Source organism: Nerophis lumbriciformis, linkage group LG08 (assembly GCF_033978685.3).
Source record: "Nerophis lumbriciformis linkage group LG08, RoL_Nlum_v2.1, whole genome shotgun sequence".
Taxonomy (NCBI): domain Eukaryota; kingdom Metazoa; phylum Chordata; class Actinopteri; order Syngnathiformes; family Syngnathidae; genus Nerophis; species Nerophis lumbriciformis.
The window spans coordinates 19,037,525-19,055,166 of NC_084555.2; the positions used below are offsets into that span (position 1 = coordinate 19,037,525).

At 39.6% G+C, this 17,642-nt stretch overlaps 1 protein-coding gene across 6 annotated transcripts in view; it reads left to right on the top strand.

Annotated features, from left to right (window-relative positions):
• ralgapa1 (Ral GTPase activating protein catalytic subunit alpha 1) overlaps positions 1-17,642 on the top strand; it is a 130,714-nt gene that overhangs the window by 13,101 nt on the left and 99,971 nt on the right. For 5 of the 6 annotated variants that reach the window (XM_061968408.1, XM_061968410.1, XM_061968411.1 and 2 more), the window contains exons 2-9: positions 5,172-5,282; positions 5,413-5,462; positions 12,509-12,566; positions 12,699-12,742; positions 13,477-13,654; positions 13,919-14,034; positions 16,720-16,858; positions 16,936-17,144. In XM_061968408.1, coding sequence (XP_061824392.1) covers positions 5,172-5,282; positions 5,413-5,462; positions 12,509-12,566; positions 12,699-12,742; positions 13,477-13,654; positions 13,919-14,034; positions 16,720-16,858; positions 16,936-17,144 — 905 coding nt within the window. The remainder of the gene's footprint in view (positions 1-5,171; positions 5,283-5,412; positions 5,463-12,508; positions 12,567-12,698; positions 12,743-13,476; positions 13,655-13,918; positions 14,035-16,719; positions 16,859-16,935; positions 17,145-17,642) is intronic. The other variant, XM_061968409.1, reaches the window with a different exon arrangement.

A 17,642-nucleotide genomic window follows, 5' to 3' on the forward strand; every position in this document is an offset into this window, starting at 1 on the left:
ATGCCTATGCCTACAACATAGGCTATGTGTTTATCTTTATTTTCCTGCCTGTCGTTGACAATGGCGATTGTCTGATATTTTGTCATGGCTGCAGATCAATCAATAAATCAATCAATCAATCAATGTTTATTTATATACCGGTAACCCTAAATCACAAGTGTCTCAAAGGGCTGCACAAGCCACAACGACATCCTCGGTACAAAGCCCACATAAGGGCAAGGAAAAACTCACCCCAGTGGGACGTTGATGTGAATGACTATGAGAAACCTTGGAGAGGACCGCATATGTGGGTAACCCCCCCCCCCCCCCCTCTAGGGGAGACCGAATGCAATGGATGTCGAGTGGGTCTGACATAATATTGTGAGAGTCCAGTCCATAGTGGATCCAACATAATAGTAAGAGTCCAGTCCATAGTGGGGCCAGCAGGACACCATCCCGAGCGGAGACGGGTCAGCAGCGCAGAGATGTTCCCAGCCGATGCACAGGCGAGCGGTCCACCCCGGGTCCTGACTCTGGACAGCCAGCACTTCTTCCATGGCCACCGGACCTGTGCCCCCCCCCCCCCCCCCCACAAGGAAGAGGGGAGCAGAGGAGAAAAGAAAAGAAACGGCAGATCAACTGGTCTAAAAGGGGGGTCTATTTAAAGGCTAGAGTATACAAATGAGTTTTAAGATGGGACTTAAATGCTTCTACTGAGGTAGCATCTCTAATTGTTACCGGGAGGGCATTCCATAGTACTGGAGCCCGAATAGAAAACGCTCTATAGCCAGCAGACTTTTTTTGGGCTCTGGGAATCACTAATAAGCCGGAGTTCTTTGAACGCAGATTTCTTGCCGGGACATATGGTACAATACAATCGACAAGATAGGACGGAGCTAGACCGTGTAGTATTTTATACGTAAGTAGTAAAACCTTAAAGTCACATCTTAAGTGCACAGGAAGCCAGTACAGGTGAGCCAGTATAGGCATAATATGATCAAACTTTCTTGTTCTTGTCAAAAGTCTAGCAGCCGCATTTTGTACCAATTGTAATCTTTTAATGCTAGACATAGGGAGACCCGAAAATAATACGTTACAGTAGTCGAGACGAGACGTAACGAACGCATGAATAATGATCTCAGCGTCGCTAGTGGATAAAATAGAACGAATTTTAGCGATATTACGGATATGAAAGAAGGCCGTTTTAGTAACACTCTTAATGTGTGATTCAAACGAGAGAGTTGGGTCGAAGATATTACCCAGATTCTTTACTGATTCGCCTTGTGTAATTGTTTGGTTGTCAAATGTTAAGGTGGTATTATTAAATAAATGTCGGTGTTTAGCAGGACCGATAATCAGCATTTCCGTTTTCTTGGCGTTGAGTTGCAAGAAGTTAGTGGACATCCATTGTTTAATTTCATTAAGACACACCTCCAGCTGACTACAATCCGGCGTGTTGGTCAGCTTTAGGGGCATGTAGAGTTGGGTGTCATCAGCATAACAATGAAAGCTAACACCGTATTTGCGTATGATGTCGCCTAGCGGCAGCATGTAAATACTAAAGAGTGCAGGGCCAAGAACCGAACCCTGAGGAACTCCGCACGTTACCTTAACATAGTCCGATGTCACATTATTATGGGAGACGCACTGCATCCTGTCAGTAAGATAAGAGTTAAACCACGACAAAGCTAAGTCTGACATACCAATACGTGTTTTGATACGCTCTAATAAAATATTATGATCGACGGTATCGAAAGCAGCGCTAAGATCAAGAAGCAGCAACATCGATGACGCATCAGAATCCATCGTTAGCAGTCAATCATTAGTCATTTTTGCGAGGGCTGTCTCCGTAGAGTGATTTGCCCTGAAACCGGATTGAAAAGGTTCACAGAGATTGTTAGACACTAAGTGTTCATTTAGCTGCTGTGGGACAATTTTTTCGAGGATTTTCGAAATAAAGGGAAGGTGGGACACCGGTCGGTAGTTTACCATGAGGTCAGGATCAAGGTTAGGTCTTTTGAGCAGAGGATGAATAACCGCTTACTTGAATGCTAGGGGAACAGTGCCAGAGGAAAGGGATACATTTATAATATTTAGCACTGATGGACCTAATAATACAAAAAGCTCCTTGATAAGTTTCCCAGGAAGTGGGTCAAGTAAACATGTTGTTTGTTTTATCCCACTTAAACGCCGTAATAGTTCCTCTAATGTTATTTCATCAAAAAGAGAGACTATTTTGTATTGCAGTATCCGTCGTAGATTCAGTTGTATCTGTGTTAATAGAACCCAGTTGTAGCTGGTATGCGTTGTCTTTAATCTCCTTTCTAATGAGTTCAATTTTCTTATTAAAGAAATTCATAAAGTCATCTGCCGAGTGGGTGGAGCTATTGGGAGGAGTCCCTTGTTGGGTTAGCGATGCTACTGTACTAAACACAAATTTAGGGTCGTTTTTGTTGAGGCGGATGAGATTTGAGTAATATTTAGCTTTAGCTAAGGTAAGCATGCGTTTATACGATATTAAACTATCACTCCATGCTTGATGGAAAACCTCAAGCTTGGTCGCGCGCCATTTGCGTTCCAAAGGTTCATCTTTGTCGCGAAATTGTTCACTGTTTCACTGTGCACCCCGCCCTCGTCCCTATTTGAGCATTATAACGTTAACAAGTTAATATTCATTGAAATAAATTCAGAACATTTTTTTTACCTAATGAAAATATAGGCCTAGTCTTTCTAAAACATTTTTTTAACTTCTTAAAAGCCTCGTTCTGCTTGCTGCAACTGCACACACAAAGTGTGAGGAACGCACTCCTGATCTGAGGGCATTGGCAACAATAGTCAACACTTTCTTAATGGAAATGACAATAATATTATAATAATGATAAATAATATTATCACGCATTAATATCTCTTAGCCACTAATGCGTGGCCAAGAGATATTAATGCGTGGCACGCATTGAATGTCTCTGCTAAATTGGATCAGTCTCCTTTCTTTAACAGGCAAAAGCTTTCTAACCTCACTAATGTCTTGCATCGTCTATATTAGATATATAACAACGGGCGGGTGGCGGGCGGGTGTGGTTTTGATAAAATGTTGGTTGGGTGGATGGCGGATGGATGACGACTTTTGTGATGCGGTTGCGGATGAAATAATTGCCTAGCCGCGCATCTCTAATGTCCATGTACTAAATTACTGTAGTCCGATTCCGATTTTAGTTTGGCTCTAAATAAGTCTCCTACAGCCCATGGAAACACCTTAATCCGATCGTGTTCGATTTTTGTGATATAGTGCTATATATTTTACACAGTTCACTGATACGTTTAAAACAAGTTTTTTTAAATGTACACTAGATTACAGTAATAACTCATTCAAAAAACTGAGTCAAAAAACAATATAATTCAAATGATCTACAGTGTTTCCATTTATTTCAATTGTACATAAAGTGAATCAAGTTTCTTTATAAATGTCAAAAAAATGCCCTCTACTTCTTAACTGTAGTACTTTTTGTACTGTCTTGCTCACCACTAACCCTGCACAGCAAGGGAGCAGTACAGTGACACTTACTTTGTGGAGTGGAGGTGTAGAAGTTGTCCTTGAATTCACAATCAGCTCGGAACATGATTTGTAAAAATGAGGTGGTTATCATAATGTAAGATAAGCCTTTTTAATGATATTACTGTACTTGCATAGTCAAACATCCAATTTAATATAGGTTTATAACTCACTAAGTTATGTCAGGCAATAGAATACTGTAAGTCACAGACCCAAAATGCAAAGCATGCATCAAAATCGACTTCCTGTTACTGTTCGCCGCATCAAATAATATTCACTGTGTAAACACAGGTGTACATAATTTATGATGCGTCTTCCACTTGTGTCGAGCATATTGCAAATTAGACTAATGGAAAAATTCAAGGTATAAACAAACCAAGCAAAAGTCCCAATATTAAATTTTTTACAAGAAATACATTATTTTGACATTTTCAGTGTACAATACCTGCGATGAGGTGGCGACTTGTCCAGGGTGTACCCCGCCTTCCGCCCGATTGTAGCTGAGATAGGCTCCAGCGCCCCCCGCGACCCCAAAGGGAATAAGCGGTAGAAAATGGATGGATGGATGGATACCTAGTAGGGATGTATTGATCGATCAGCCACCGATCAGTATTGGCCGATTTTCCTGAAAAAGTATGTGATTGCTATTGCTGATTATTCCATTTCAATGTCAATCACAAACACCGATCTCTTCTGGCTAATATTGTATTCATCTTTAGTCACACATACATACACATCTTGTCAGCCCGGGGCTGTGTATGTGTCTCCATACACAGTGTGGAGCTGCTCACCTAAGTTAATAATAATCACCTCCATTACGGCAAATAAACTGCATTTCTTAATATCTTAAGTATAATTTTCAAGTATCATTGTCGAGTATTTGGACGAGACTAAACATGTTACACACTGAGAGCAAACAGAAGCAGAGCAGACATGCTAATAGCTAAGCTTGCTGCTAAACTATCTTAAAAAAACAACAAATTCTTGCTTGACAAACTTGAGGAAGTGTTGATGGAACTGCATTACTGCCTAAAGTAAACAGGTATTAACAGGAAATTAACAAGTAAAATTAGTAAGAGTGTCGAGAAAGGATGATATAACAGCAACCGTTGGGTGTCAGCATTGTCACTGCTAGAAGTACACAACTTGTAAGAGGAGGGCGGATTAAGCCACCAAGGGCAATATTAATATACGATCGATACAGTGATTCGATCAATATTTGAATTCAAAACATTTTATTTTTTTTGTTATTGTTTACAAAATTCAAAGAATAATTCCCTGGACACGGGAGAACTTTAAGGGCAAAAATGATTTAAGTGAGTAATAGACAGTAGTTTTTTTATTTAGTTTACCGGAGTTATTGTGTTCTGTTGACTTTGTTTAGATCGAACAAGTGCATGTAATAAAGAAAACAAGAAACACGTTTTATTCAACTGTCAATAGCACTCATCAATAATAAATAGAAAACTTTATAGCTAATACATGTAATCGGTATCGATATTGGTATCGACTGATCTCACTCATGGATGATCGGTATTGGAATGGGCAGCATAAATCCCTTTTCAACCCTCCTAGTACCTAGGCTTGCTTTATTTGTCTGAGCTAATTAAAAATCAGCTTAATTTTTTTGCATATGTTCCAGAAAACGCTGAGTCATCAGAGCTGAAGCAGTTCTTCGACCTGAACTACTCCCACATCTACTATGTTTTCTTTGAGAACTTCATCACCATTGAGGTCAGCCTCAAACAAAAGGGTGAGCATCATCAACTCTTGTGCTTGTTTCTGATGTTACTTTGATTTAGGATTGTCTTGCCAGTGAGTAGATAAAGTTGTATGATTAAATCAATCATTTCATTTTCATGTGTTCATTAATGCCCTTTTAGGTCATAAGTCTCAGAGGGAGGAGTTGGACTCTATCCTCTTCATTTTTGAGGTACTGACACATACATTTATTTCATAATATAATCTCTGTAATGTATATAACACAATATAGAATAAAATGTAATCTTTGAACAACTCATTGCATCTACCAATTGAAAAACACCTTGCATTGTTTTGTCACTGCTTATTGGTTAAGTAGTTAACAAGAGTTCTACTCTTTACTGCTTCGGGCACAGATAAGTCATAATTGATCACAAACTTATGACAAGTTTCAAGCGGAATTTCTCTTTTATTCTACGTTTATTCCTTGTATCACATTTAAATTATGTTTTTATTTGGGATGCACAATATTTTTTTCAAACTTACTATATACCGATACAGATCACTTCCTGCTTCTCAAGACTGATACCAATAACCGATATCTAATTTAAATAAAACATTTTTTAAATTCAGACGTAAGTGTAGGTTACGCTCACCTTTCATTGAGTCTGACTTTGGGGCAGCTTCTTTAGCAGTAGGCGTCTTCATAGACTTTTAAAACATTGCCGTAGCGATGCTGGCCTTTCAGGTGGCTGATAAGGTTTGATGTGTCGAAGCTCCATGTTTTTTTCCCTCCTCGCGGAATGTTTGCAGAACATGTGGTGCAAATAGCACGCAAAATGTCTTCCACCGAGACAATGCAGAAGTTCCACACGATCGATGCCATGTTTGTTTACAATGAGCTCAGGGAAAGTTAATGACAGGCCGTCTACAGCAGTAGTCCCCAACCACCAACTAATTGGTACCGGTAAAAAAGTAAGAAAAAAAAAAAAGTAAAAAAAAAAAAAAAAACATTTTTTTTAATTTTTTTTTATTGAATCAACATAAAAACACAATATATACACTATATATCAATGTATATCAATACAGTCTGCAGGGATACAGTCCGTAAGCACACATGATTGTATTTCGTTATTTAAAAAAATATATTTGTCCCCCCGGTCCGCGGGACAAATATTCAAGCGTTGACCGGTCCGTAGCTACAAAAAGGTTGGGGACCACTGGTCTACAGCACGTAGGTAGGAGAAAAGGAGCGCTTGATTTGCTCAATCTGCCTATAGCACACTAGGGGTAATTTTGTTTAGTTGGAGCCTGTTTATTTATTTTTTTTATGTTATGTTATCGGATTTATCGGTACAACGTCTTATTTTTCTCATTAGTTCAAGATTCAAGATTCAAGATTGTTTATTGTCATATGCACAGTTAAACAGACAGTTTGCCGTACAATGAAAATCTTACTTTGCTAGTCCACCCTTCAATAAGTCACAAGGTACTTAGCTAAAATAAAAATAAAAATGTATATACAAGGCACAGTAAGTAACATTACATTATTGCACATTCTGATTGACAGTCAACAGTATAAATATGGAAGTGACCTTGGGTCACAGCAGCAGTTGAAAGTGTCTTTAGTGATCAAAGGTGAAAAAGTGTCTACAGTGATGGTTCACAGTTCGGGCGTGGTCATGGTAGCTGTCTTTTGTTCAAAAAGATAAAAGTCAAACGGGGCGGGGTGGGGGAGGGGGATAGCTAGCATTCACAAGTTAGCATTCACAAGCCTGATGGCCTGTGGGTAGAAACTGTTTGTCAGTCTCTTAGTCCTGGATTTCAGGCTCCTGTATCGTTTGCCTGATGGTAGGAGGCTGAAGAGACTGTGCTGGGGGTGTGTACTGTCCTTTGTGATGTTGTGTGCTCTCCTGGTGGCCCTGGTAGAGTATATGTCCTGTAGTGAGGGGAAGGCTGCTCCTGATATGTACTGAGCAGTTTTAATCACTCGCTGGAGTGCCTTCCTGTCCTTAGCAGTGCAGGTTCCATTCCAGACCGTGATTGAGCTGGTAAGGACACTCTCAACCGTACTTCTATAGAAGTTGCTGAGAATTTTGGGTGGCATGCCAAATTTTCTCAGCCTTCTTAGGAAGTACAGTCGCTGCTGGGCTTTCTTTGTTGTTTGTTGGGTGTTGTGATCCCAGGTGAGGTCCTCGCTGATGTGGGTCCCGAGGAATTTAAAGGTTTTCACCCTGTCCACCTCTGTCCCCCCTATGTACAGAGGTGTGTACTGTGCACTCCTTCTCCGTGGGTCAATAATCATCTTTTTGGTCTTGTCTGTGTTCAAGGAGAGATTATTATCCTGTCACCAGGCCACCAGTTCCGCTACCTCCCTTCTGTACGCTGCCTCAGCTCCCCCGGTGATCAGTCAGACGACCGTAGTATTATCTGCAAACTTGATGATACTGGTGTTGTTCTGGGAGGCCACACAGTCGTGTGTGAAGAGGGTGTACAATAAGGGGGCTCAGCACGCAGCCTTGGGGGGTTCCTGTGCTTAGAACCTGTGTGCCTGATGGCTGGTTGCCGTTTCTGACTGACTGGTGCCGGTTTGTGAGAAAGTTCAGGACCCAGTCACAGAGAACCGGTGTCAGACCAACAGTGAGGAGTTTAGCAGTGAGTTTTTGTGGGATGACCGTGTTAAAAGCAGAGCTGTCGTCGATGAATAATAGCCTGGCATAGGTGTCCTTTCCCTCCAAGTGGGTGAGGGTGGTGTGGATGACGGGGTTGACTGCATCCTCAGTGGACCGGTTCTGCCGGTAGGCAAACTGTAGAGGGTCCAGTGTGTCTGGGATGGTCTTCTTGATGTGTGACATGACTCTACTCTCAAAGCACTTCATCACTATTGGGGTGAGTGCAACAGGGCGATAGTCATTCAGACAGGTCACAGTGTTTTTCTTTGGCAGGGGCACGATGGTGGTGGTCTTGTAGCAGGTGGGCACAACAGTTTGTGCTAGTGACAAGTTATATATGTCAGCAAGTACGTCAGCCAGCTCTGATGAACAGACCCTCAGGGCCTGGCCAGGGATGTTGTCTGTGCCGGCTGCCTTCCGTGGGTTTGTTCTCCTCAGAACTGTACGTACCTCTGCTGTTGTCACAGTGAGTGGTGGGTCCTGCGTGCGCTCCGTGGTCAGAACCCCTCTCTGTTGGTTGGTGTTGAGGACCTCAAAGTGGGCGTAGAACTCATTCAGCTCATCTGGCAGTGAGCGTTGGCTGTTTGTGACCCCCCTGCTCCCCTGCTTGTAGTCTGTGATGTGTCGCAGGCCTTGCCACATGCGCCGGGAATCTGTGGTGGAGTAGAATCCCTCCAGCTTTAGTCTGTATTGTCCCTTGGCCTCAATGATAGATTTACGCAGGTCATATCTGGCTTTCTTGTAGTCCTCATCGTTGCCTGAGACAAATGCAGTGGAGCGGGCATGTAGCTTGGACCGAACATCACAGTTAATCCAGGGTTTTTGGTTTGGGTATATCTTGTATTGTTTTGTGGGAACAATGTTTTCCACACATGTGCTGATGTAGCCAGTTACACTGGAAACATATTCCTCTATGTCCACTGTACCGTCATCCCTCTGAGCAGCAGTTTTGAACATGTCCCAGTCTGTACTCCCAAAGCAGTCCTGAAGCACTAGTTCAGTGTCTTCATTCTACACTTTAACAGTTTTACTCACTGGGGGGGCTTGCTTGAGGCACTGACTGTATGCTGGATATAGAAAAGCTGAGATGTGATCAGATAGTCCAAAGTGTGGTCTGGGTACAGCCTTGTAGGCTCCCCCCACGTTGCAGTATACTTGGTCCAGAGTGTTTTTTCTCTCGTAGGAAAGTTCACATACTGATGGTATTTAGGGAGGACACTCTTTAGGTTGCGGTGGTTAAAATCCCCAGCTACCGTGAACGCAGCATCGGGGTGTGCGGTCTCTTGTTTACTGATGACGTCATGCAGCAGCTTCAGCGCTGTTGTGGAGTCCGCCCGTGGTGGGATGTAATCAGACAGTATAAACACTGCACTGAACTCCCTTGGCAGGTAAAAGGGTCTGCATATTGGCACGTTACATTAGTTATCGAGCAACTCTAGTTTTTAGGATTATTTCTAGCCTTAGGCTCAATTCGAATACCCACCGCCCAGGTTTTTGCCCTCTCTCCTTGGTTTTGCGTGTTCACATCAATTCAAGAGGTGTTCAAACTATCCGCCAGGTAGGGAGGAAGGGCGAAGAACCTCTCTTGAGGCGAAATGAGCTGGTAGACTTCCCCACACTGTCAAGTGTGAGGAGAAAGATGGCAGACCAAAACCCCAGAGAAGCATACAAATGTAAGTAATAAGCCTAATTAAGGATTTTCATTTCGTCAGACTTCAAACCTTTGCTACGACACGTAAATATTGGCTTCAAACACAAATACACAATGAAACACATTTTACATACTGTCAGCTGATGCGCCAGCACTTGCATATTTTGCCAACAACGTTGTCTTCTAAACGGTCTTCTTCTTTAGAAAGACAGGCGAAAGAAATCAAGAAGAGCACAAACAAAGCTGAATATTGTGTGTGACGGCATCTTGAAAGTAAACAAAAAATGTTTGCATCTGTCTTACGTCACTGCTGGTAAACGGCGAAGGTTGATGACTTAGCGAGACTCGAGCAACGTCTGGATGCATAGGGTCGTATTTGCAATACTTTGCCATGGCACTAGATACTAGAGCCAAGGGGGAGGGTGAAGTAGAAGAGGGGAGGAGGTGGAGGGAGAATTCAAATTGAGCCCAAGTTTCAGCTTTGTGACAGATCTCTGTTGGTCATTGTTATATGATATCGTTATTCTATTACACACACTAATATTTCATTTTGCCAAATTCTGCCGAAAGGTTAGAAATTCAACGTAAAAGCCTAAATTGCACCCCCAGGAAATTAATTCTCACTCTTTTGTCACGGCTGGTTACACCAGGCCGTGCCTTTATGTTGGGTTTTGTTAGTGTTCTTCTGTGTTTAGTGCTTGTTCCTGTCCTGCGCTCCTTTTTTGGTGGCACTTCCTGTTGTGTTGGGCTTTTTTCATAACTGCTTACACATGCCTTCAAGCACTTTCCCCCTCACCTGTTTTCTGTTTGTGATTAAGACTATTTAAGTTGAGTGTGAGCTACCATTCTTGGTCGGAACATTGGTTGTTTGTCGAGACTGCCTGATTACTCCACATGGACACAGAACTTCGGATTCATGCTCGGCATTGTTCTCATTGATTCCAGTTTCTGTAAGCCCTTTTTCCTTCCTGCCCTGTGTAGTTCTCCTCCCAGCTAAGGTAGCCACTCTGTTCCTGTTTATCTTATTTTATCTGTGGCAGTATTTTTCGCGGTGCAATCTTTTGTTTCCCCTCTTTTATGCACCGTTGTGTTTTGTTATCCACTTAAGTGTTGCTTGTTATCCCTATCTTGAGTAATAAGTAAGCCTTTTACCTCACGCTCCAACCTCGTTCAACTGCATCCTTAAAATCACCACAACCTTCGGCGTCTCCCATGACACAACAGCCATCATCGCGTGACATCTTTATGTACCAAAGTTGATATTGATCCAACCCATAAAGCTATAGTTAGATTCCCCAAAAAGTACTTCCCATTTTAACAAAACTTTGTGGATGGTGGTGCACGTTCAAAACCAGAATCAAAAGGATTGTAACATCATCCCCAATAAACTTGAAAGTTGCTGAAAAACAAATGGACAGCATTTTTTTTAAATTAGTTTTTAATTATAAGTAGATTCATAAAATGTATAAATGTTTTTTCCAGTGTTAATAGTTCTGCAATGTCCACATAACTAATAGCTTAGCTGAATTTTAAACTGAACAACGGCTAACAAATTGCTAAACCCCAAAATTCAATGCAAAATGTAACATGGTTACAAAACAAAATTAATCTAAATCACTGAAGTGTGTTTGATTCCAAGACACATAACTCCTGCTCCTGTTAAGCATCACCAGACCACTGACACCACTACCGGAACCATAATCAGGGTGTTTGGGTAGCAAGGATAAGATAGCAGAGAGCGAGTGAGTGAGTGCATGCGTGCGTGTGTTTGTTGCTGACCTCCATTTGCCTCTCTGTTCCTCTTCAGAGAATGGCTAGCCAAAGTCGAAATACAGTGGAGGATTTGCTAAATATAGCTGAAAATTATTCCCCTGTCCTCTATTAATAAATGTACCTGTATTTAGTTTGCCATCATTAAAATTCTCTGAATCCATTTATCCGTTTTCTTGAGTATGAACTAAACTTGATAGCATATAGTATAATGAATCCCATATATACTGTATATATATATATATATATATATATATATATATATATATATATATATATATATATATACAGTATATATATACAGTATATATATATATATATATATATATATATATATATATATATATATATATATATATATATATATATGGCTTTATTTTAACAGAAAATCTTACAATACAATAAACATATGTTTCCTATTGCATTTAAATAACAGTTTTAGAAGGTCAAAATAAAAATTAAAGGGTATTAAACACATTTGGCTTTTCTTGTTGCACTCAAAGAACAATTTACAATTTCCCATGATAGTATATACATATATATGTGTATCTATATTGTTGTTGTTATATATGTGTGTGTGTGTGTGTGTGTGTTTGTGTGTATATATATATATATATATATATATATATATATATATATATATATATATATATATATATATATATACGTTTATGTATACGTATGTGTATACACACACACACTCACACACACACACACACACACACACACACTGTGCATTCGGAAAGTACTAATAGCGCTTCACTTTTTCCACATTTTGTTACGTTACATTCTTATTCCAAAATGGAATAAATTAATTTTTGTCCACAAAATTATATACACAATACCCCATAATGACAATGTGAAAAGGTTTAAATTTAGATTTTGCAAATGTATTTTAAATAAAAAATCACATGTACATACCGGTAAGTATTCACAGCCTTTGCTCAATACTTTGTTGATGCACCTTTGGCCGCAATTACAGCCTCAAGTCTTTTTGAATACAATGCCACAAATTTGGCACACCTATCTTTGAGCCGTGTTGGGCATTCCTTTTTTGCTCATTTTTGTTTTTGCAGCACCTCTCAAACTCCATCAGGTTGGATGGGAAGTGTTGGTTTTCATTCAGGATGTCTCTACATTGCTGCATTTTTTTTTTAATCTCAATTTTTTCTGACTTTGCTTCAGAAAATCCTGCAGCTCCTACCAGAGAGAATCCAGAGCCGATGGCAGTTCCACAGCATTGGTAACACGCACAAATCCATATGCATGCCTTTAAAACATGTTTCGTCTGACCCAATATATGTTTTGTCACCTATTAAGGAATGCATTTCTTGATGTATTTTTATTTTTCATCAAACGCATCATTCTCTTTTAGGGCTGATCTTGAAAAAGCTGTTGCATACCGGGAACTCTTTAAAGGTGTGTCTTCTTTGATTCAAAGCCATATTGTTTAGACTCCTCACATTTCTGCAATGATTTTTATTACAGTATATTATATATTGTCAAGTGACAATACTAACAGAGTAAAACATGGATATACTTTGGAGTAGTCAATTTACAGCTTGTACAGCATTATAGATTCACTTTCTACTGAAAACTACTCAACGTCAGCACAAAGTCATGATATAAATACATGGTGTCTTCTCCAAGATGAGGGTGAGTCAATAGCGTGCTAAATGGCCGACTGAATGATCGTGTGAGTGTGTTTTATTTAATGTGAAAAATTTCATTGGTCCACCGTGACCCGTTTGGCAATTTCATTGGTCTGATGTGACAAACCTAATTTTTTGGCAATATTTGAAGCTTGTGAACCTGTAAAAATCCATAAATTATCCGCAGCATTGCATAAAGCGCAGGGATCAAAAGCGTGGGAAAAAATATAGTATTGATATTTTGAGTTTATTTAACAATGTTTTGCTTGAATATTGTTGAATTTTTTTTTTTTAATTCTGCAACGTGGTAAAGCAGCAATATTTGTAACACGATGTGGCGAGGTAAGACTATACATGAAATTCTCTCCCTGTTCAGGTGTCTTTTCAATTACAAAGATATAATACATTTTTGCTGAGATGTGAGGGGTTTACTTCCGTTAGTGAGATATTACACATGCTATTTATATGCTATTTAACATAATCCCACACTACCTCATGCAGATCCGCCGTGAAGGAGTGCGCTTGTTCCTTCTGTGGATGCAGGCATTACAGAGTCATGCACAGCGTGAGCAACTCTGTATGTTTGCCTGTCTAATTCCTGGCTTCCCAGCTCCACTCTGCCACGGGTCTCCACACACTTTGGATACTCTGATCAACCCACCACTGAGTTTAACAGAGAGTAAGTAGAAGAGTGCTTCTATACTTGTTACTCTTGAACAGACTTTTTACCTCCAAAAATGTGCCGATGAGCCTGCTTGCCAAACACAGCCATTTTAAGCATACAGCAGCACCATGTAAAATGTGTAAGAAGCTGGTTATAAACTCCTACTTTTGAAATAGAATTATCCAAATAAATTTTTTTTTGATACCTCTGGATGTATTCATAAGCCACGTCTTTGCGTCAGTTTTAAGATTAACGCAGTATGTTTTTTCCACTCTGCAGCTCAGGTGACCCCAGAAGAGATCACTCCTTTGGTTCCTCCCCAGTCAGGTGACAAGAACCAGGAGGATCTTACTGCTTACTTCCTTGAAGCCCTTTTGAAATACATGGTAAACCAGGTATAATCATGATTTATTACTAACAGGACTAACACAGTATATGAACACACACAATGTGATAAAAAATGTGTTATCAACTTAAAGTACCAGTAGAGTGGAAAAACAAGTTGACTTTATATGCTTAATTTTTTTTCATTGTATCCATTAAACCATATTCAATTGTATTTACAATCTGCAAAGTATGTGAAAATACCGTCTAAACATCACAAAATGCCACAAATTCAGTCAGCCATATTGAATATTCCGCTCCGAACATTTCCGTAACGTCACTGAAGTAACACTTCTGCACTCTGACCACAGTATCAGATCAGTCATATTGGAAATATGCTAACATTAGAGGGATATGTGCTGTCTACTATTCACAATCCCTATGTAAGACATGAACACGTGTTTTTCTTTATATGCATTCTAAGTCGTAAATAAATAAATACCGGTAGTCTGTGAATGGAGGCTCTCTATTCCGCCCACAAAACCCTCTAAATAACCATCCAAAACCTGCCAACAAAACTCTTTATACATATTGTGACCTTATTACTAACCAAATATTAGCAATATTGTTATTATAAGCGCTAACGCAGACAAACTATTTTTAGCGGCGGATTGATAGTACACAGCTAATTAGCCCTATGTTGCTTTACTGTGAGCTGGGAGCGATGTTGTGCTGCTCCCACATCATTGCGTCTCGGCTCGTCAAAGTTATTCTAGATTATAAATCATGCCTCTCATCTGGATATTATGAGGATTTAGCCATAAATGTTCATCTGTGACATTCAATACATACCCGTAGATGGAGACAAACACAAGAAACCGAAAACAGTGTCTGCAGGGAGACTTTTCCTTGTTATCCTTTGTGTGCATCATGATTAATTCTTCTTATAAATGGGAAGATATGTACATCCTATCAGTCGTTATCAAAGTAAGAGCAGACATTGTACAGTAAGCCAGTGTTTTTCAACCTTTTTTGAGCAAGGCACATTTTTTTAATTGAAAAAATCCTGAGGCACATCACAAGCAGAAATCATAAAAAAACGAAACTCAGTAGCTGATATTGACAATAAAAAGTCGTTCTCGCAATTCTTGGATATGAATTTAAACCATAACCAAGTATGCATCACTATAGCTCTTGTGTCAAAGTAGGTGTACTGTCACGACCTGTCACATCACGCCGTGACTTATTTTGAGTTTTTTGGTGTTTTCCTGTGTGTAGTGTTTTAGTCCTTGTCTTGTGCTCCTATTTTTTTTTCTTTCCTGTTTTGTTGGTATTTTCCTGTTGCAGTTTCATGTCTTCCTTGAGCGCTATACTCCACACCTGCTTTGTTTTCGCAATCCAGACTATTTAAATTGTGCGGACGCTTTCCTTCTTTGTGGGGACATTGTTGATTGTCATGTCATGCACGGATGTACTTTGTGGACGCCGTCTCTGCTCCACACACTGTAAGTCTTTGCTGTCGTCCAGCATTTTATGTGTTGTTTACTTTGCAGCCAGTTCAGTTTTAGTTAAATTTTTTGCATAGCCATGCCTAAGCTTCAATGCCTTTTCTTAGCGGCACTCGCCTTTTGTTTATTTTTGGTTTAAGCATACTATACCTTATTACCTGCACGCTGCTTCCCGCTGTCGTCTGCATATTGTGATCATGACACAATGTGTTCCCGACATCTACAAAGCAATTAGCTACTTGCTGCCACCTACTGATATGGAAGAGTATAACATGGTTACTCTGCCGAGCTCTAGACAGTACAGACACTCAACAACGGCACATTTTTTACGGATTATAATTACTTGTGTGAAAAAAATATTTTTAACCCAATTAGGTGAAATTACATAATCTCCCATGGCACACCAGACTGTATTTCACGGCACAATAGTGTGCCACGGCACAGTGGTTGAAAAACACTGCAGTAAGCTATCATTTTATTGGAGTATATTTCTTGTTTAGCAATTAGCAATACTGCTACGTGATGTTTAGTGTTTCACTAAAGCTGGATCTTTTTAGCAGCGCTTCTAAAACATTTAGCTAATTCTCTCTATATTCAGGATCAACAATATAAGTTTTTGGATCACAAATTTCCCAAATTAATCGTTGTTGGCTCTCACAAAGTCTGCTTGATTTGCATTGTTATTGATGACGAAGGGATCTGCGGTTCCTACCACTACGTCACATGATGATGTGACTAGCTCGCTCATTAACTCTCAAAATGGCTCGGGAATCACTGTGAGATTGATACTATTTTGATCATATCCATTTACTCGCACACTTTGGTGTCATACATCAGATATTTATGATAATAGCTTCAATATAGAGACAACTTGTTTTTCTACTCTACTGGTACTTTAAAGACTAATATTGTATCTACTACCGTATTTTTCGGAGTATAAGTCGCACCGGAGTATAAGTCGCACCTGCCGAAAATGCATAATAAACAAGGAAAAAAACATATATAAGTCGCACTGGAGCCCGGCCAAGCTATGAAAAAAACTGCGACTTATAGTCCGAAAAATACGGTATATGATTACTAACCTTTTATACCAATTCCATCCCTAACTAACTCTCTGTTCTTACATTTCTTCTATAATGCTCTCACTCTCACTTTGTCAAAGGAAACAAAGAAGCTGTTCTCCGCTTGGCCCGATTTGTGTGTGTGTGGACAAAACAAGCTTATTTTGTCTTTGCCTCTTCCTACCAGGCTAAGTCCCTCGAGTGGCGTTGTAAAGAGAATCATGAACGTGGCTTCAGCTTCCTCTTTGGTAACTTCAGGAAGTTTTACCTTCCTCACATATTTCCTAACTTTGCAATGGAAACCAGCCTATACAATCCCATACTAGGTCAGTACATTTAAGGAATGCCATTAGGGAGTGTAATCTGTACAGTTTGTTATGAACCCATATTTTTCACTTTTTAGAAGTTCCCCCAATGCGTCCCAAGCCATATTACAGTGTGGTGCGTAGGGAGAATGATGTTGGCGAAGTGCTCTACTGCACCAAGGAGAGTTTCCTTCAGGCCCGAGTCATCTTCATCCGGTGGCTGGTTTCCTTTTGGCTGGAGCCACGACCCACCACACAAACACAGATTCCAGGAACAGAGGGCGAGAACGTCCCTAAGAACATACAGGTAACACCCATATAGAAATGGTACCTGTACATGAAGAGAAAGTAACTATGATCTGTAAACAATACTGGAAATATTCTATGAAGGGCGAAAGGGAACAACATTAAATAATTGTTTTATTTATTTAAATAATTACTTAAATATGTCATTAATTAATATAATGTCAAATTATATTTACTTATATAATCATGTAATTAATTATTGATTTCATGATTTCATCAATTATTTCACAATTTCATTATTATTGTTTTGATTATTTTATGATATGATAATTTCTTTAGAAAAGGATGGATGGAATTAATGACACATTTAAGTAATTATTTAAAGATTTAAGTATTTATGTAATTTGTCCCATTTGACCTTTGTCAGCGCTTCATGAATTTATTTATTTTGTCAAACTCCGCTATAAAAGCCAATGGGCGGGGGTAATGCAAAATTACATAAATATGAAAATCATTAAATAATTACTTAAATAGGTGATTAATTAATTAAATCAATCAA